At 30.6% G+C, this 22,299-nt stretch overlaps 1 protein-coding gene across 4 annotated transcripts in view; it reads left to right on the top strand.

Moving 5' to 3' along the window:
- The window catches only part of LOC145296068 (cilia- and flagella-associated protein 90-like), a 64,615-nt gene extending 52,818 nt beyond the window's left edge, over positions 1-11,797 (top strand). For all 4 annotated transcript variants that reach the window (XM_080142178.1, XM_080142167.1, XM_080142156.1 and 1 more), the window contains 2 exons: positions 1,223-1,345; positions 8,775-11,797. In XM_080142178.1, coding sequence (XP_079998304.1) covers positions 1,223-1,345; positions 8,775-8,930 — 279 coding nt within the window. In that variant the 3' untranslated portion in view covers positions 8,931-11,797. The remainder of the gene's footprint in view (positions 1-1,222; positions 1,346-8,774) is intronic.
- Positions 11,798-22,299: the final 10,502 nt, after the last annotated feature.

The following is a 22,299-nucleotide window of genomic DNA, read 5'->3' as shown; positions in this document are numbered from 1 at the left end:
GACAAAAGTAAAGAAAAAAAATCAATACATAAAAAACACATAAATGCTGTTTTTTTTTTTAACGTTTGTTAAAAAATATGAAAAACACAAAAAAATTGGCTATTTTATCATTTTTTTTCACTTAAAAAAATATTTGTTACAAAGAATAAAACAGAAATTGTTACAGTAGGTCGTTTTTTCTTTTTGTTTATATATATATATATATATATATATATTTTTTTTTTTCTGGTGATTTTATTATATTTAAATGTTTTTTTTAGTGTTTTCCTTGAGTAGCGTTGTTACGCATGCTTAGTTTTACATTATTTTTTTTTTTAATCTGAAGTCATCACCATATTCGATTTAATGTCGGTTTCACGTTAACATATGTTGGGCAACCTTTAGGAATTGATTTCCATCTGACCAGGTCTTTATTTATCCTTCTTTTCCTTAAGTCCATCCTTACATTTTTTTTTTTTTGCTTTTCTTGATCTTACTCTGTGAACTAATCCTACTACCACAATTCTTCTACATCCAACCTCTCATCCATTCCACTTGTTTATGTTTTTTTTTTTTTCAGTTTGTTTTATTTATTTCTATTGTTTGTTTATTTTAGTCTTTCGAATCATTTGTGTTTGATAACTTCATAGAAGCACCGACATAGGTTTCTATTTAAGTAACATAATAATAATTATTATCTAATGATTATTATAGTAAGAGTAACATTTTGATTTTCGTCCATCCTCTTATGACACCCCAAGGATTCTTCTTCATACTAAATTTGGTGTGATTCAGATAACTAGTTTTAAAACCAATAAGTGTTTATAATTATTATTATTATTATCATTAATAATAGTAGTATTAGAAACAGTAGCATTAGTATTTCAATCTTGCTCCCCTCTTTTCATGATGGGAAGTGAATCATATCATAATGAAATAGATACTGACTTGGCTGATGACTTAACATTCTTCAACTAATGTTTCAGATAATCACTTTCACCATGGATGTTGGCAACTTTAATATGGTCCTTCCTGTAAGTGTCAACTTGCCAAGCCAAATGCATTACAATTTTTATACATACACATCAAGATTCTTCATGCTGAATTTAGTAGTACGATTTTGGAAGCTATACATGTTTATAATTATCCTAAACTTTCTAGTTTGAAGTTAGGACATTTGTTTACTGTAGGAGGAATAATATTTGCATTATTTCTAGCTAAAAATTTTTTTTTTCTATTTCAGGAAGAAAATTCAAAATCTTTTATTTATGATAATGTCCATCATCAAAGTACCAAACTCGATGTTAAGGCTCATCGTGACGACAGACAGTTTAGCAAGTTCAAGGGTCTCAGAGTTAAAGAAGAGGTAAATATATGCAAAACTTTAAAGGCACTTGGTGAAGTACATACCTCCATCAAGGTATTCTTCCCATTCTTTCAATTATGAAAGTGTTTGTATATTATTAGATGTGTTCTATTTGAGAGGCTTTTCTTTTCTCCTTCTGTTTATCATGCTACAGTTTAGTCTGTTGAGCTTAAATATGTTTCGACTAGTTTTAAAAATGGTTCGAGCTTTATTAGCATTACTGTGTTGATATTGTGACTATTAATACAATATGCGATTTAGAATTTGGGTTGATTCAAGAGTTTTGAAGTTACATTTTAAAAGGCGACTTGAGTTGAGTACTGTGTATATCTTTAGTTATTTATGTAAAAAATGAAAAAAATAACTATGCTTTTCCAATGTTTGTATTAATATTCACATAAAATCCAAAACGTTATGCCGGTAATTCAATGTTTATATATACATTATCATTTCTGATGACTTAAATAAAAAAAAATACTAACTGTTAACTTTTTATTTAAAGTGAACAATTTCTTTCTGAATTTATTTTAGGTGACGGGGAATTGTTAGATTTTCTATTTGCTTCCTCTCATCACTTTAAATGGTTTTGTGTGAAAATAATTCACTAATTGCTGTCTGATGAGATGGATTTATATTATGTGATAATGTGATGAGATGGATTTATATTATATGATAATGTGTTGAGATGGATTTATATACAAATATATACATTGGTCTTTTATAGCCTGTCTGTAATTATTGAATGAAACTAGTTTAGTCTTGGCAGCATTGAACGCGACCAACCACTTTTGTCCCCATTCCACTACAGATTGGAGGTCTTCCTCTAGTGTTTCTGCCATTTCTTTAGAAATGTGTTCATTCGTCTTCCTGTCGTGTCTGCCATAGAGTGTAGTGTCATCAGCATATATACCCATCTCAGAGGCAATGTTGTCGGGGAGGTCATTTATGAATATCAGGAACAATAGAGGTCCAAGGATAGAACCCTGGGGCACTCCCGCATTTATATCATATTGTTTAGATGTGCGACCGTCGAGGACTACCTGGATTTTTCTCTTATCTAAGAAGGATTTAATTATGTTAAGTATTCTACCAGTGATACCGTATGATCTGATTTTACTGAGGAGACCCTCATGCCATACCCTGTCAAAAGCCTTAGATATATCTAGAGCTACCGCTCTGCCTTCCCCCGCTTTGTCCAGTGATTGGTATATACGTTCAGAGATCACGGTGAGGATGTCTGCTGTGGAACGGGCTTGTCTAAATCCATATTGTTTGTCAGTCAGTAGTTTAGCATCTGTAAGATGATGGACTAGAGCATGGTTAATTATGGTCTCAAATATTTTGGCAAAAAGTGGGAGGAGGCTAATGGGGCGATAATTTGATGGGTCTGTCCTTTCGCCAGAATTCTTGAATACTGGTACAACAGAAGCAGTTTTCCAACAGCCCGGAAAGCAAGCAAGTTTTGAAGTTACATTTTAAAAAGCGACTTGAGTTGAGTACTGTGTATATCTTTAGTTATTTATGTAAAAAATGAAAAAAATAACTATGCTTTTCCAATGTTTGTATTAATATTCACATAAAATCCAAAACGTTATGCCGGTAATTCAATGTTTATATATACATTATCATTTCTGATGACTTAAATAAAAAAAATACTAACTGTTAACTTTTTATTTAAAGTGAACAATTTCTTTCTGAATTTATTTTAGGTGACGGGGAATTGTTAGATTTTCTATTTGCTTCCTCTCATCACTTTAAATGGTTTTGTGTGAAAATAATTCACTAATTGTTGTCTGATGAGATGGATTTATATTATGTGATAATGTGATGAGATGGATTTATATTATGTGATAATGTGATGAGATGGATTTATATTATATGATAATGTGTTGAGATGGATTTATATACAAATATATACATTGGTCTTTTATAGCCTGTCTGTTATATTCAAAACCTGAAATCAATTTGTACATTAATTTGGAAATAGTTTCTTGTTTCTCTAATGAGTGAGCATGTAAAAAATGCAAGTGCATACTAGTGTGTAAAGGAAAAGTTAAGTAAGCTATAGCAGATCGTTGTTTGTGGGATGGGGGAAGAGTATTGGTGAAAATGTAGCAGGGAATTTTAGGAGAGAGAAGATCAAAAGGAAAGTGTCCTTTAAAACAAAAAATCTATAAAACATAACAAATCCATAAAATTAAGCAACACTAAAATGCTTAGGTTTCACATATTTTCAGTTTTCAACCACAATTTTAATCTCCAGAAACCTTAAATCAAACATAAGTCACACAACAAAAAAAAAAAAAGAAAAAAGTCTTATATCCCTTTTAAATAATTACATTGTCAAGAAATCTGATTTAGTTCAAATCTTAGCAGCCATTGACAAAAATATAATTATATTATTTCTGATGATACTGGAACAAACTCATGTTTGTTCGTTTCCCATTCTACACACATCCACATATCTTTTATACTTGTAAAACTTATTTTCAATTCCACTCAACTATTACAATCTTTTTTCTTCCATGACAAACTTTCCTACTGCTTTCATAAACAGCTTTCCACTATCTGGTCTTTTACAAACTATTTTACCACAAACCATAATCTTCCTTATTCCCCACCTCACCTACTAGTACACACTTCTTTACATGCCACTCATCACAAAAATACTAACACTATTCAATCTTAGATCGCACACATATATACAGACCACTTTTGAACCCTTCTTTCCCACACTACTACTTACAATGTTATGTATATCTGATTTGACTTTGTTCAATAAATGTGGTTCTTGACAAAGTTTCAGAAATTAAACAAAATAAGCATGAATTTGTGTTAATACTTTTTTTTTCATATAGTTTGTTCTTTGCTTATTACCATTATTCCTGTTCACACCTATACATTCTCTCAGATGCTCTTACTTTAAATATACCTCTCACACACATCTGTATGTGTGTGATTATCATATTTAAAAAATTTTGAAAAAAAAAAATGAATTGTAGTCAGCCAATAATAAAAGCTGATGAAAATTTTAATAATTTCACATGGCAAAGTGTGTGACTATATGAAAAAATGTTCTCGTATGCGCTACTGATTGGTTGATGAGAAATTACTTTTTGCATTGTGTCTTCCCTATAAAAGAGGACCTGTGGGAGAGTTCCATTTCTGTGTTATTCCAGTAAAGAAGTTGTCATTTAATACATTACAAGGAAGATGAGGTAATTGATAATCAAAGAAATTCCTCAGATTTAAGCTAATTTTTTAGTAAATATGTTTAACAAAAATAATAGATCACATTATTCAGTCATGAGAATACCGTTCTGTAAAAGACAGATGTATGAAGATTTGTTTTTCCAGCAAAGTCCTAATGCACAGTAAAGATTGAATACTGGAATTGCAGCTTGATATGCTAATTCAGATGCTTAACTACTTTTCTACCTCATGCATCTCTTTTTTCTTTTTTTTTTTTTAAATATAGATTGAAGGTGGTCGTCCGTTTCTTTTTCTCCTTTTCTCTTTCAACTCAAACCATAAAATAACTTTGAATGGACAAAGCTGTTTTTAACTTAAATATATTTCAAAGTTTTTGCTTGTTTTACTAAATAAGCCATTAATTTCTAGTTCTGTTCATAATTTAGTGTGAAATGGGTTCTAAGTGGATATACAAAATATTTTTATATTTAAAGGGGAGAAAATTCTTTTGTAGCTTAAAATTATCTCTCTTGCTAAGAGAGGTTTTGAAGTATGAGTGATCAGTTAAAGTTATCTGCCCCTGAATTGACCAGACCAAACAAAACAAAATTTTAATAGAGTATGCTTAGTGATAGACAATTAAAAACTCATTACACAGTAATGATTCTACTTGTAAATTTATAATGAATCACTAATTGCTAATATATACTAGTGAATATATCTACTAGCCAACCCACCCACTCTTTTAATACTTTTTTTTTGGGGGGAGGGGGCAATATTATATGTATTTTATTTGTATTGCTGTAGGCTTTTGTATGAAAATGTTATGGCACCAGAGTATTTTACCCTTGTCTTTCCATTTTATATATCACTGCTATAATAAATGTCAATATTTAAGTCTGGGGGGACAGAGAACAATACTCTCTTGCCCACAATGCTTTCAATACCTGGATTATGAAGATGGCTACTATATGAGAAAGGTGTTGCAGAGGTGTCGAAAGAGATGAAGGTGCCAATCGACCGTACAACTAATAAAGGTAGACACAAGGCTAAGAGGTAATAGTAAAAAAGGATGACAGACACAGATAATCGATTAAAGATAACATGTTTTGGGTTTTATTTTTATCAACAAAAAGAGTAAAATGAAAGGCCATGTGTTTTTGTTTACTAACGTAGGAGTGGTTAGCTAGCAAACCACGACAAATGCATGGATAATTTGAAGGCAAGAAAACAAGCAATGAACAAATCCTGTGATAAAACTAAGGAAGTTGAATTTAGAGTAGACAATTTAGTTTATTATAGAAACCACTATAATAGAGAAAAAGCTGATAGAATCTGTATTATGTGGTGTTTGACAGAAGTAGGTCATCATCTTATAAGGTTACGATTAACTAACTTGCCAAGTTATGAAGGTCCATAGAATACAAATACAAGTTGTGGGCTTGGAAAGATATAAATCAGTAATATGAATTCCCTTCAGAAGAACTCAGCAGACTGGAAGAGATTCTCAGTGACTTCAATAAAAATTTATGGGAAGAAAAATAAAACTTTTTCTTGTTATTTTTCAGCTTAAACAGAAAACATAATATTGAGTATATAAAAACGATTACAAAAGATTATTTACTTGGAAAAATAACTTACTCATTTAGACCTTGAAAAGTTTAAATTTATTCATCATTTAACTAAATTTGCATGTGCTATTTCTCATTTTTCAAATATGGTGGAGATTGTGGTAACATAATGACATGGAAAAGTGATCTTCCAAGTCCTGAGTATGTTTCCAGTCATGAGGTTCGAATTTGGGAGTTTTGGAGAATATTGTGGTAGTTGCTATTACTCCCACATCCATTTTGATACAGAGTAGTCTGTACCTTTTAGAGCATCATCAATCTACAAACCATATATGTAAAATGATCTAACTAGCTAACATTATGTAAAATCTAAGAACAAATTTAAAAGCTAAAAATGCAACTAAACTGACTGAGCATCAAAAACATTTGAATAGAAAGAAAAAAATTAAAATTTTTGCAACAGATTCTACAATGCTTTCAAATTTAAAAGGCAATAAAATTTAATTAAATCATAAAATTCCCGAGAAAAAAAAAAAAAACAAAAAACAGCATTTCTGAAACAAACTGCTAAGAAAGTATTTGTTTGCAAAGCTGGATTTATTCATCATCAACTATGTTAGCTTGCACATTCAATTGCCGAAGAACGAACCAACTTTGTCAAAGAATATCTATTTCTCAACTGCCATCTAATATATTGTAAAATATTGTCATTTCACCTCGAGGTATTAATTGTACAAGGGTTTAATTTAAATAAATTTTTAACACATTTCTTTTTCAAATTTAAAAATTTTTATTCATGTCATTTTTATATTTTAATTTTTTTTTAATGGAATTTGTATTAATTGACCAGTCTGCTCTCATTTGTTATTAAAAAAGCTGGATAATATTGTAAATGGATGTCATCTTTTTTACACTTTGTCATTATTTGGTTGTAACGGTACAGTGATAATAAATATTAATAGTTAAAGTATTTCCACTGTTTGAATGCATCGAAATGTGAAAATTATAACGTACAACAAAAATAGTGTTTGGAGTTTTCAGTTGAAGACTCTTATAAGGGTCGAAAATTAGAATTTAAATAAATTTTATTAAAAAAAAACCCCGAAAAAAACTGCATTCTGAAACCATTATAATTGATAGCTATGAACCTTTTCATTTCCAAAAAATTTCTTGTGAAGTGTTAACAAATTTAACTATGTCCATTTATATATTTTAGATATTAATACAAAACACTCCACATTACTTAAAGAAAAAAAATTCAGTTTTATTGCAATTTTCTATTAATTTTACTGATTTATTTGAATTTTGCAATGCTTAGTAGATATTAAACAAGAAGAGAATTGGTGAGAAGAATGGAATGATACGAGAAAAAGAGGGAAAGAGAGAGATAATGGCTCAACAAGTTATGGGTTGCCTTGTATTATTTAAATGCATATCTCTTTTGCATTTTACAAAAATTGTTGAATATTTTCATTATGCGTGTCCCATTGACAAAAGAAAAGGAAGTGGGGCATTTAGGGTTGAGAAAAATTAGATATTAATACTTCCATCTTGATGTAAAATGAACACTAATAGTTGAACTTTGCATTATAAATTCATTTAATGATTCACTTAATAAACAGTAGAGGAGTTCATCATTAAAACAAGGTAAATAAAAATGGAAAATATAAAACAACAAATTAATTGAAGATACGTTTAACTGAAGATACGTTTAACTGAAGATACGTTTAACTGAAGATACGTTTAACTGAAGATACGTTTAATTGAAGATACGTTCTAGATTAAAAGAAAATTTTATAAAATTAACTTTTCTTTTCCTGCAGTTCAAGAAAAAAAATTATATTTTGAGAAACATGCAACAGCAAACCAGGTGCAAATTAATAACTTTTTTTTTTTTTAGATGGAAGGGACATAATTGGAATAATAGAAAGAACGTTGTTTCCCCTTGACTGTTAATGAATAGATTGTAATAGAAAGAGTGAAAGTATCTCTAAGAGTCAGGAGGAATGACGAAGATAAGATTTTAAATTCTAATAATAATTGTTGAGTATTGATTAAAGTCCATGGTTTGAGAGGTTAGAGAATTAAGCTGAAAAATTGACTGAAATTAACCAATGTACATGTGTGGGCTGTGTGACCTCTTAATATTGACGCATGCATGTGTTGCAAGGTAATAGTTGTAAAGTGATAGTATTTGAATAAGTGAAAAAAAAATTTATACTGATTTAAGTAAACCATGGTTTGAGAAGTTACAAAAAATCAGATTTCAAAAAAGTATCTTAGCCAAAACCGATTTCAAATTCTGCCATAATATTCACAACTAGTAATCATTATCCAGAGAGAAAGAGAATGCTTTCACAAGTGATCAGACAAAATCTAAGTATGTTCAGAAATTCTATAATAGTTTGAGTTTTGGTTTATATTTTCCCAATAATAGTAGTGTATATTTGAATTCAATAAATCTGATCGAATTTGAATTCTTGCCAACATCCTTAAATGAGAATACTGTTCTCATTATAATAGAACTTGAATATGCCAAGTCATCAGTCTATGTCATCGAGGGGCATGGGGTGAAATTCTGAAAAGAGGAGTCATATAGAAAAGTTTGGGAACTACTATTTGAATATATTGCATGTTATTTTGTATTTTTTATCTTTTTTTTTCAGGAAGAGTCTAAGCCGGTTCCATCTCGGAGTTCTTCAATTTATGGTCATCGTATGATAAGGTATGGTCAGATGGAACCAACTGACAGAAGTCACATCAGAATGTCAACAGTGAGCACCGAATTTTTCAGAAGAAACGGAATCAATATTAAACGCTGAACATATTCCCATTTTCTTATACATATTAATACTCTTAAACCTGAAATTTTTATTTAAATTAGTATTTTATATGACTACATGTATTATTTTTATTCCTTTATATCATTGTGTTATAAATATTTTATATATAGCTTGTAATTATAGCGTGAGTGTCAATGTGCATTTGTTGTCTCACTCATGTCTGTAAAGAAATGAGTTCAATCTTACCCAGAATTTGTGCCTATCCTCGACCCCCAAAATCAACAGAGATCAGAGCATTCTTGTAATGATCTGGTCAATGTTGATTGTGGTGTGATGTTGGTTCTGTGCAGTTCTAGGAGATCCACCTTCCCAGGCTTTGCCATCTCTTTTTGAGAAGAGAATAGTTTATTGCTAATTGCTTAAAGTACCCTACCACGAATAACGAGACTCCACAGGCATCTTTTGCAGAGTCAGAGGGCTCCCTCTCTGGAGCACCGACTTTTTCAATCCCACTTTGGTGTCACAGTTATTGCAGTGGGAGAAAACTGTATGCCCCTTAAGAAGAAGGGTTATTGAAAAGATGAAAGAAAAGAGATAAGAGATTGGATCAAAACTCATTTAAAATGATTTGGTGATGCGTTCAAAATTCTGAATGGTTTCTATATTCATTTAAAAATGAGGAAGTTGTCTTGAGCATCATTCACGATTTTGTTGGCATTCGTTTCTTTGATATCTTAAGAATTCTTTCTACTAAGGGAAGGGACCATGTGAAAGTTACCAATGTCCCTAAGTGAACACGTTTCTGCAGAATGGACTGGATTCAAATTTAGGTTGTCAGCCCATGTCGTTAACCACGGAGTCACTGTCACCTCCCTGAGGAAGCTGCTGAAATACATTATTACCTAAAAACTAAGTTTCCATATACCATTACTAATCTATCTAATTATATATATATATATATATATATGTTTTTTGAAAATGTGCGATTTTGTGAATATTTTCTGTTCTTTATGTATATCAATCCTTTTTAAATCAAACTCTGTTTAAGATCAAACAAGAGACCATATACAAATAAATAACAATTTCACTATATTCCAAAGTCCAAAGTTCTATTCAGCTTACCAATCAATTTTTATAACATATAAACTTCAGTATTTTACAGATCTGTTTTGTTCGCAGGGAAATATCAATATTTTTATGTCAGCATTGGATATTTTTCATCAGAAAAAAAACAAAGTTTTTAAAGAGAAAATGCATAATATTGTAATATATAAAATTTGGAGATTGTTTACATTTTATAAAAAATTATTTGTAAGATTAATTAAACATTTGGACTTTGGAATATAGAAAAATTATAATTTATTTATTATATATAGATATAATTAAATTGTAAAACAAGATATTGACAGTCTGGTAATTAACCTTTTAACTTAATTTTTTTTTTAGAAGTGTGTTATTTTTAAAACAATTTTATTCAATAAATTTTAATGACCAAATGATACTAAAGTAATTCAATTAAACTTCACAAAAATCCAATTAAAAAAGTAGGGAGGGAGCAAGCAACAGCTGTTTAAAATATGTATATTATTTTGTGCCTTGTCTAGTTTGTTATTGAAAGAAAAGAAAAGCTCAAATGTATTTAAGAGATTTAAATTTTAACATCCTACCGATTTTATTGCAGAACCACATTTTTAATTCCTTCAAAATATTTTGTCTTTCAAGAAATAAAAAACAAATAAAAAGATAAAAATGAACGATATTAATATGAAAGTAAAAAGACTGCCCAACAAGCATGGATATACAGAATAAGATGTATAGATAATAATTTTATATCTAATTATGTCACACACACCATAATAAAGAAAGCATAAGAAAAAGAAACATTTGGGAAATTTGTTTGTATAAATGAAATAAAATAAGAAAAATATGTAGAAAAAGAGATTGAGAAAAAAAAAAAAAAAAAATGGCTGCATTTAGCATGTGAAAATCATTTAATTCCAAAATAAATAATAAAGGTAGGTGATATTAGAAAAAGTTGAAAAATCTCCGGCTTGCTTCATAATAATAAAGACAGAGCAAGCAAAGTTAATATTTACTCTATTCTTTTATGCTACTCCAGAAACATAATATATATATATATTATGAATTAAAGATAGCATAACTATCACAAAATTGCAACTACTCTTCGATTTTGGGGGCTTTTTGTACTCATGCCCATATTTCTTTTATTTTAAAGTTGAAGAGTTCCTATTCTTCTAATGAGTCCGGGCAGAATAGATTCAAAAATTGACATAATAACATGATTCTGTGCTACGAAGCAAGTGCTGTCGAGAATTGAACATTTTAACATGCTGAAAGAAATAAATGGTAAAATAAGCATCTTGAAATATATAATATAGACTTTTTGTGATTTATTTGCATATGCTCTGTAGTTACATCGAGTTTCATAAATTAAAGGATTAGTATAAATAAAGGGTGAAATATAATTGAATAAGCATATTTTTCCCATAAATATATATAAACATATAAACATATATATATATATTTATTGGTAGCTTATTTTTGTGATGCCAAACCTTATGGATAATAATGAACTCTTTCACTCACTATAAAGACAGAAAATGTCTCAGTAGTTATGCTCAAGTCTTGCATTCATGGCAATTGGACAAATGTATACCTAGACTATACAATTGTATTTGCTTTTCTGTACAATATATTTTGTTTCAACTAATTACCGAGTTGTCTTTCTTCCAGACCATTATGGGACCACATCACTTATGTAAAGACATCTAGTTAAGATGCGTAAATTGAAATTTGCTTTTGAAGTAAAAATTATTTATTAACTGGAAATAAATATTGAAAAATTAATTCTCTTTTTATTAATAAAATTTAAATAAAAAAAGTTATTTTTGTTTTTATTGAACTTCATTACCTTAGTGGTTAAGCATGACATTCATCTGTACAGTAGAACCCTGGGATACGGCATTAAAAATTAGTAACAAAATACAGTACAGTATATAATACACATGATAATCAAATAACATTATAAATAACACTGTAAGGCGGGGCAAATACTGTGACAAAGGGCCGGAAAAAAAAAAAAAAACACTCAATTCCACATTGTAACTGGAAAAAAAAAAAAAAGTATCTTAGGGCCACCGTATCCCGGGGTTATACTGTATTTTTTTTAAAAGTTCATTAATATAAGCATGAATGGAGAATTATTCCCCTTCAAGAGAACTTTTAGTTGCTTCAACCTAAGGTATTGATTGGGTTTTACTGAAGAAATGATCATTGGAACAAAAGTTGATATTAGTATAGCATAATTTTATTTATGTTTAAACAGATGAGAATTACTAATATTTTTCCTATTTTCTAATGTTACAATTTTTATTTTCATTGTGTTTTTTTAAAACGTGCTCTTTCATATATTTCCCTAAAACTTCTGGCCTTGATGGAGGGAAGACTAAAACTTACTATGGTTTCAAATGATCTGAAATAACAGCAAAGAAAGACTTTATTCCAAATATTTTTATATCTCATCTCTTTTGGAAATAGGGTACGATTATGAATATCTCCAGTATCCAATAATCCTTATACACTGTGAAATTTACTTTATGTATGAAAACCAAAGAGGGGAGACATAGCATATGAGAAATATCTGGAATCAAGTCTCCTCTTGCTGTTATTTCAGATCATTTGAAACCATAGCAGCAAGTTTTAGTCTCACCTCCATCAAGGCCAAAGGTTTTGGGGAAATCTATATATATAAAAATTTGTATTCCTGTCTGTTTGTTTGTTCACAATTGGATTAATATATAGAAAACGTGTCTTACTTTACTCTCATTTATTTATATATATAGTATGATACTGGGAAAAATATACAATTAAGAGATTACTTTATTTGCATATGACATTAAGAAAAATTGATTTACTAAATAGCAGTATCTTAGTTAATGTTTTTAGCGAGAGAATTATTTTAAGTATTCTATTTAAAATTGTTATTTAATAAATTTTAAACAACAATTATATTCATAATATATTTAATTTATTTTGGAATGAATATTTCCAACAGCAACCTTTTTTTTTAGTTATTTGCCCCTAGATGCTATCCATAAAAAAAACAAAAAAAAAAACAAGTTTACCAAATATCATTAGAAAAAAATGTTTCGCTTTTATTTTTTTTTAAATATTAAAAAAACACTTATGAAAAAAACTGAAAAGATTTCATTTACAGCAATACAGAAATCGATAAATTTTTACCATGTAATTCAGCGTCGTTTAATACCTTAAAAAATGAAAATCTACTGCCCACCCCCACTCTAAATTCCACAATTTACACTTTTTTCTCATTAATTTCATTGATTACAAACTTAATTTTCTAAAAGGTAACTTCATACGACGTGACCCAGCGGCGTTTAACCCCTAAAGAAGAAAAAAAAAAAAAAAAAAAAGAAAAAAGAGATCCACTTTTTTTCAGCCTAATAGATTTAAACAGCCTTTATAAACATTATTAGTTTGCAGAAGTGCAAAAAAAATTAGAAATTTTGAAAAAAAAAAACCAACATGTTAGAGTGGGGATCACTTTTCTATATAAATTTAACGTAAAATGAGCACCCACTTCTTGGTCACCAAGCATTCAACGAGACATGTCACCTCTAGCATTTTTTTAAAGTTTGGCAATTGAGGGGTAGGGGAAAAATGGGGGGGGGGGAGGAATAAGATTGGAAACATAAAATAACGATAAATTTAATTATTTTTTATGAGACTATTCTCTACTTTCACCTAACAATTTAATAAACAAAACAAAGCCCAAAATATGACAAATTCGATTTTTTTTTTTTTTGAGGGATTAGAAACATAAAACGACAACTAAAAAGTAAATCTAAGATTTCCTTTATTTACAAAAAAAAAAACAAAAAAAAACATAGCCAGTAAAAAAGTGCCCTTACAAAAAATAAAGGTAAATGTGTAGTTTAGCGGCATAAATTATTTGACAGACAAAAAAAATAAAACTATTTATTTTTATATAAAACATTATTAAACCCAAAGGCTGAAATAAAACAAACAAAAAGATTCATTTTTATGTTTTTTTTATCATTTTTTTATTAGACTAAATATGCACACCTTACACATTTAAAACTTGGCCTTTTTTACACTCTTTCATTACAAAAAAAAAAATATGGCGGCCAAAAACAGTTTATGAAAGAGTTTAAAAAGGCCAAATTTTAAAAGCAAAATAGTGGCCTCGAATAATAAACATAAATGATAAAAAATAATAAAAATGAAATTTTTTTTCTGGTTTTATTTCAGCCTTTGGGTCTAACAATGTGTTTTATATAAAAATAGTTTTTATATTTTTGGGGGCTGGCAAATAATTTACGCCGCTAAACTACACAAACTACATATTTACCAAAATAAAAAATAAATGTACGCATTAATGTTTATAAACGTTACTTTTTAAGGTTCACAAAATCGGGAGTTTTCTTAGGACAGTGATCCCTTCTGTCGAAACATCTGGTGAAGAGGGGATCAGATACTTCTTTTTGGGGGTGATTACATTTACATGTTTTTATCCGTTTTTTTTTTTTTTAAATTGTTGTGGGGATATCCACGTTACGCATGATGAAAATGATTAGTATAGCAGGTGTGTTTCAAATGGAACTTCATGTTAACCCAGGCAACGCCGGGTACCCATGCTAGTAGCAAATATTTTGCAAAACTAAGAAAACAAATGACTATGATTGAAATATTGGAAAAGGTGCAGTATCTTTCCACCCACAAGAAAGAATCCTTTAAAATTACCACTATAATAGGTTTTCGAGTGCTAAAAACAAAAATAATTTAAATGAGTAATTTCAAAGATATGAAGAAATTATAGTTCTAAAAAGTGGGGTATCACTTTTCTATATTAATTTAATGGAAAATGAACACCCACTTTATAGCCAGCTTTTTGAGAGTGGCGTTATGTTTTTAGGGGTGGTGTTTATTTGGTAATTGTAACCTGGTAAACCAACACAACCTTATAAAACTTGTTTTCAATAGGTTTTCAGATATGCTGGAAATGAATATCGCATTTAAATTTTCCACAAATAAGTATTTTTATGAGTATTAAACAATGTAAGTGATGGCCATTGTTGTACGTGCAAGCATGCATATTTTTGCTTAATACCTGGAAAAATACTTATTTGTGAAAAATTTAAATGCGATATTAATTTTCAGCATACTCGAAAACCTATAAAAAAAGAAGTTTTTTAAGGTAGGTTTTGTGTTGGTCTACCAGGCCACAATAAACACATTCCTAAAAAAAAAAAAGAAAAAAAAAAAAGCCCTCCGCCAAAAATGCCCATAAAGTGGGTGCTTATTTTACGTTAAATTAATATAGAAAAATAATCCCCACTTTCGAAACAATTGGCAAATGTCACAGCCCACTACACAATTCAAATAATTAGTTTTCCAACAAGCCTTCATTTGTTTTTTTTTTGTTTTTTTTATTCAATTTTCACCCCAAACAAGGCACAGTGCCACTTTGAAGGAGGGGGCTACTATCAGGGACTTAATTAGCGGGGTCATTATGAAGGGAGATGAGTAGAAAGATGTTTGTTAACATTACACTTGAACTTCTGCATATCATTGCAGTTGGGAAAGCAGAATCCCGGAAGGGAGTTCCAAAGACCCGCAGTTCTGGGGAAGAAACTATTGACGTAAAAGGCTTTCTTGCACCTAGGGATCTCTACTGTAAAGGGATGAGACTTAGTAGCTTGTCGGGTTTGTTGGGGGTAGTTACGTCGAGGAGGTACAAGTGTTTGCAGTTCGTCAGAGCATTCACCATTAAAGTATTTGTAGAACAGGCAGAGGGATGCAACATCTCGTCGATGGGACAGAGGCTGAAGCCTAGATGACAGTTCAGGACCTATCAGGTTAGCGACTCTCTTTTGAACCCTGTCCAGGAGCGAGAGACAAGCAGCAGATGCATCAGCCCAGATGTGACAACAGTACTCCATACATGGGCGAATGGTTGTCTTATAGAGGTATAGGATACTGTCAGGCGTAAGTAGTTTTCTAGCACGGTAGAGGGAGCCAACCTTCCTTGCAGCAGCCTTGGCAATGCTCTCAATGTATCTATTCCAGTTCATATTCCCTGTAAACGTTAGGCCGAGGAGTTTAAAAGAAGTACTTTCAGGCAATGTGTTCTTGGCCATTGCTATTGGTGGTAGAGAAAGTTTCTTGTAGTTATTGAAGGAAACAAGCTTAGTCTTAGCAGCATTGAATGTGACCAACCATTTTTGTCTCCATTCCACAACGGATTGGAGGTCATCCTCTAGTGTTTCTGCCATTTCCTTGGATATGTGTTCATTTGTTTTCCCCTCATATCTGTTATAGAGAGTGGTGTCATCGGCAAATATACCCATCTCCGAAACGATTTTGTCAGGGAGGTCGTTTATGAATATCAGGAATAATAGAGGTCCAAGGATAGACCCCTGAGGTACTCCCGCATTTATGTCATATTGTTTGGATGTACGACCATCGAGGACAACTTTGATTTTTCTATTACTTAAGAAGGATTTAATTACATTAATTACATCTGTTTAATAGTCGTAGAGATTTTGAACTTATAAACTTGCAAAAAAAGGTGGTATATAGATATATCTAGACTGGTAGACAAATTGAATATTGAAATGCTCATATCTTTAGTTCTATGAGCCGAAACTACATGAACATTTGCAGATTATAATACTATTCTACGGTTAAAATTTTATGACAATTGGTAAAAAACAACCTATATTTTCAAACCAATAAAATGTCCAAATTTACCTAAATTTGTATATATATATATATATATATATATATATATATATAGTGTCCTGGCAGGCAGCTTCGGTTGTCTCCCCTACATTTATATATTTGCTGCTTCGATTGTCTCCCCTGTGGCCTTGCCAGGCCACTAATATACTGTGTAGTGTATCAGACACATATGCTAACTTTTTTTTTTTTTTTTTTATTACATTTTCACCCCAAACAAGGCAAATTGCCACTTTGGTGTAGGGGGCTACTATCAGGGGCAACAACTACTGGGGTACTATGTAGGGATTTGGGCAGCAAGATGTCGGTTCACGTTACATTTGAACTTCTGCACGTCAGTACTGTTGGGGAAGCAGGGACCTGGAATGGAATTCCAAAGTCTAGCGGTTCTGGGGAAGAAGCTATTGGAGTAGAAAGATCTTTTACATCTAGGGATCTCTACAGTGTGGGGGCACAAGTGATTGCAGTTCGTCAGAGCATTCACCACTAAAATACTTGTAGAACAGGCAGAGGGATGCAACATTTCGTCGATGGGACAGAGGCTGAAGCTTAGATGCCAGTTCAGGGCCTATCAGGTTTACGACTCTTTTGAACCTTGTCAAGGAGCGAGAGACTAATAGCAGATGCACCAGCCCAAATGTGACAGCAATACTCCATACATGGGCGACTGGTGGCCTTATAGAGGTACAGGATACTTTCAGGTGTTAGTAGTTGTCTAGCACGGTAGAGAGAGCCCACCTTTCTTGCAGCGGCCCTGGCAATGCCTTCAATGTAATTGTTCCAACTCATGTTTCCTGTGAACGTTAGGCCAAGGAGTTTGAAAGATGTAAGACTTTATTTATATATTATCAGTTATGAATAAGCCTTCCCTCCTATGCTCATAAAATTTGCATATGTGATAATTGAAATAAGTTGGACACATACACATTCATTTTTATTATGTAGATGACGATCTCCATATATTTCAAAGATGCATCCATACACTTCTTCATGAAGAATCTGCTCGATGCAAACGAGGTTCTGTCAATCAGTGTTTCATAAGACACACTGATGGCATTCAGAAGCACAGATTTCCAAATAAGGAAACATTTGCAAATTTAGTAAGCATCCAAATAATGATTGCAGTCAAAAGGGACAGGTTTATCATTGAACTCCATCTTATGCCACTTAAATGTCATGAATCTTTAACAAAACTTGGCTCAACCTGTATTCCAATGGTTGCTTCTACAGTACAAACCAATCAATCTTTTCACTTTAAAAGTCCTCTTAAAAGGCAGTAATCTTATACTTATGCATTGTCCAAGGGAGTTAATTCAGAAACTAGCAGTCAGAGTCATCAGTGAAACTCCAATATGCAATATAAAGAGACATAAAAATTCTATTATTAGACATGCTATTATTTTTTTTTTTACAACTTAATCCAAAGATTACATTCATTAGAAGATATTAAAAATCAATTGTGAGTCTGAAAAGAGAATATTTACTATTATTGGGTGTCCTAAATATTAATAGAATAAAAAAAGTTAAAGAAAACTTGTTTTGCAATTGATATCAATAATACTTGCTGTTTCAATATATAACTATTCTGTTGTATGTAAAACTAAGGAACTTAATTCAGTAAATATTTAAACAAAAGTAGTAGCAGCTGACTATCAGTATTGCTTATAATGCAAACGTTTTTTTTTTTCAAATGAATTTAATTACAAAAAAGCTTTAGTTGAAAGCAAAATCTTGTAGAGAAAAGGGATTTAGCCTCCCCCCCCTCCCAACAATATTTACAAAATATAAATCATGTATAATTAATAGTGTGGAAATTAATTCATTTATGTATTCACCAACTCAAATTATTAACAGTTCATAAACAAGATGTTTCCAAGAAACTCTGTATCAATAATTTGACTTTTTATTATATGTAAAAACCTTTAATGTGGGCATAAAGATCTTTGCAAAGTATAAGCAATGGAGTTTATTTTGAAGCTCAATTTGTCATTGAATTATGACTGATCAAACTTTGTTAGAAATTAGAAAATTTGCCAGCTTGTGAGCTACTTTTTTTGTATAATCAAAAATGCAAGTTTGAAAGAAGTGAAAATTATTTAAACATTTAATGTTATGAATGACAATTTTTCATAATGGAATAATTAGTCAAAATATTAGGAGTCAGTTGAAAAAAAAATGACACAAAAACGCATCAAATTTAAATTAGATTTAATCACTCGACGGTGTCAAGTCTTTGGTACTTTTCAGATTCATGATCAATGCCTTTTACTTTCCACTAGTGAAATCTGTAATTTAGAATCTTTGAGAAAACTTTAATTATTCAAATATTTTTTTATCTCATTTTCAGTGTTTTTTTTTCTAATTTTATAAACACACTACTTTATTTTAACTATTTTTGTACCAATCATTATTGCCAAGTTGAACTGGGAGTGAAGATGATGCTATGCGGAAAATATATAAGGTAACAAAATAAAAAAATGAAAGCAGGATCATTTAAGAATAATTTTGTTGAAACAGCAACTTTCTATTCTTTTAACTGAGAATAGAAAAAAGAAATCTTTAAAATAGCAAATGAAAATGCACATTCAAGTGCACATGGAGAACACATTCCATATTCAGGTTGAAATGCAGTTAATAAAAGAGTGAAAAAATGAAATAATAATGGTCTATAGGAATGAATAATATCCTACGAGGAAGATTTTCTGGTAAAAATGAGTAGCAGTGGTGAGAAAATTGGAGTGTAAAAGTGAAAATACCTTAAACTTCCTGTATGGATGATTATGTACTGAGAAGCTGTCAAGTTGAAAAAAATGTAATAATTATTAAAAGCAAATAAAAGAATGCATATTAAAAAATGTAATAATTATTAAAAGCAAATAAAAGAATGCATATTAAAAAATGCATCAAGAATCGACTTACTGGAAAGCATTTGCAAGTCCTGGTTAGAAAACTTCAGTAATGAAATAGGGAAAAATATAACTTTATTATAACGATTGGCAAATTAACAACCATATCCCCCCCCCCTTCCCGTCTTCTCTAAGAGGTGGCAGTTCCTGGGAGGATGGTTTTGTAACAACATAACAGATACTACATTATCACCCTCTATGAATAGAGCCTTGAAAAATAGTACCTTAGTCTGAAATAATATAAGCAAACCAAATTGAGTATTAAAATATTAAAGTACTAACATAATGGCTTCAGTTAAAACAAAAAATTAAATACTCATAAGCCTGCACAATGACCCTTGACAATTGCTCAAACTAAAAATAAAATGCTGATAGAAACACATCAATTATTATCGATTTAGTGACAAATTTTACATAATAATATTACTATTATTATTACTATTATCATCTGTACCTTGTTTTTCTTTTTTTATAGTAAGGCAAATCAATCTAATAACCAAATCTTTATAATTGGAAGATAAAATATGAACATTCTTTCATAGAGAGAAGGCAGAGAATAATTAACAGAATTCCCCCATGTTAAGAACGGTTTTCTAAATAATATCATCTAGAAAGTCATTCTTATATATGGACAAGCTTTAACTATCTTGTTCCTGCAGTTTTATTTTATTTTGCATACCAATCATTGACTAATGGTTTATTAAAAGTTTAAATATCGTTAACATACAAATTGACTTTATAAAAAAAAAAAAAAAAATCGAAATATTGTCAACTAGCAGGGGTGCCCGGCGTTGCTCGGGTGTTTGGAGGTGTATGCTGTGCAAAAAAACAAAAAAAAATGGTTAATTTTTTAAAATTTGACCCCTATTATGACCCCTTAAAATTTATTGTTTCGGGCTCAAATCACTTTATTAAGTTAGATCCAGGTTCAAGGAACCTATATCTAAAATTTCAAGTGTCTAGACCCAAAATTGTCGGAGGAGTTTGGTAGAGTTCTTAAAGGTCAAATCGTTGAAATTTGACCCCTTAACAGCCAAATTTCTGGCTGACACCCGTCACATCGATTTTCCCAAATCTCAGTACCCGGTATTTCAAATTTCAAGTCTATAGACTAAAAATTGACAGAGTTATTGCATAGGGAAATGTACACAGACAGACACGTTCACTTTTATAGATATAATAGATTAAGGAAAAATTAAGGAAAACATGAGAATTTGAGAAAAATATTTTGAAAAATCTACTCTTGTAATACCCCCCCCCCCCCCCCCTGCCCAAGTTATTTTTTGTTTTGCGAAATATGTGTACATTATGGGATGGGGGTTAACTATCCTTTGAATATTTTTAAAACATCAAATCTCTAAACATTAAAAAATTTTTTAAAAAGAATCTGAATCGGGAATTTAGAACAGATTCGAGAAACATTTTGGAATTCTTCCATCACTAAATATTACATAGTTAAAAAGACTTTTTTTAAGCTCAAACATTGAAAATCATCAACTATAATATGTCTAGAAATCGCTCCAGACAAGGCATGAAGCCACTTGATATAAGGAGCTAAATAAAGACATAAAAATGTACTTCCAAATCCAAAAGTTGCCAACAATAGGTGTTAAATGGAATAAAAAATTTAAAATAGAATGTCACTATGTAATAAAATGTGCACTGGAATAACAGATTTCTGACGCTTTACTTTGTGGATGTGCCACCATTAGAGTACAAAATTCCCAAAAGTTCAATTATTTTGGATTAAAACTTTCCACCATAGAAAATGTTGTAATAGGGTGAATGAAGCAGACTTAACTGACTTCCTACTTAAACGAACATTTGTGCCAACTAACATACACTCAAATCAATGAAGGTAACTTCCAAGAAATTTCCACTTGGGTTGATTTCATTGATTGTAAGAACCCTACATGAACAAAAGTGTTGTTTTGTAGTAGTGTAAACATACAGAACGCTACATGTTTCATAGGTTGCATAGATGCATACTGCCAATATTTAGAGAATAGGACGAATGTGAATGCAATTTAAAATACAATTCATGCAGCTTTACCATCATTGTTTTTAGTGAAAGAAAACATTTTCTTCATTTGTGACCAATTTTTTCCTTCAAACATACCAATAATCTAATTAGGCTACAATTTTGACACGCATCATTTTCAGGTTAGTATTTTATAAAAAATACTTTTTTTATTTAATTAGTGGCATCATCTTTAAGTGAGACTTGGGACTTATAGTTAAAGAAAAGAGTCTACACATCAATTGTCAAGTCGATCTCAGAGCAAAACAAATTGGAAATTTCTATTATAGTCACCAGGTTTCTGAGAATGTTTTCGTTGGATTGAAACGAGATGTATTTTATTTTTTTTCTATTATATTTTAACCATTGGTTATTTCTTAGTATATACAAAACTCTTAACTTGCAAACAAGTCCTGGCATGTTCATCACACTGTCCTTTGAGATAATGGCTTAGAATTATTCTCTCATCAGCAGAACTATTTTATTGACTGATCCATATGAAACTTGTCATAAAATAGACATTAACAAAAAATAACAAATAAACGAAATAATTAATATTCTGATACGCAGACAAAATATATTTGTATTAGGCTGCAGAAGTTGCTGGTAAAGAAAATTATTCTTATTTTAGAAACTGGCAAAACTGGTAATTTTTTTCAGCTTGCAATCCAAAGAGTCT

The sequence above is a fragment of the Euprymna scolopes genome, chromosome 2 (assembly GCF_053919585.1).
Source record: "Euprymna scolopes isolate OS-2025 chromosome 2, ASM5391958v1, whole genome shotgun sequence".
NCBI classification, from domain to species: domain Eukaryota; kingdom Metazoa; phylum Mollusca; class Cephalopoda; order Sepiida; family Sepiolidae; genus Euprymna; species Euprymna scolopes.
This window is presented reverse-complemented; position numbering and strand designations above follow the sequence as displayed.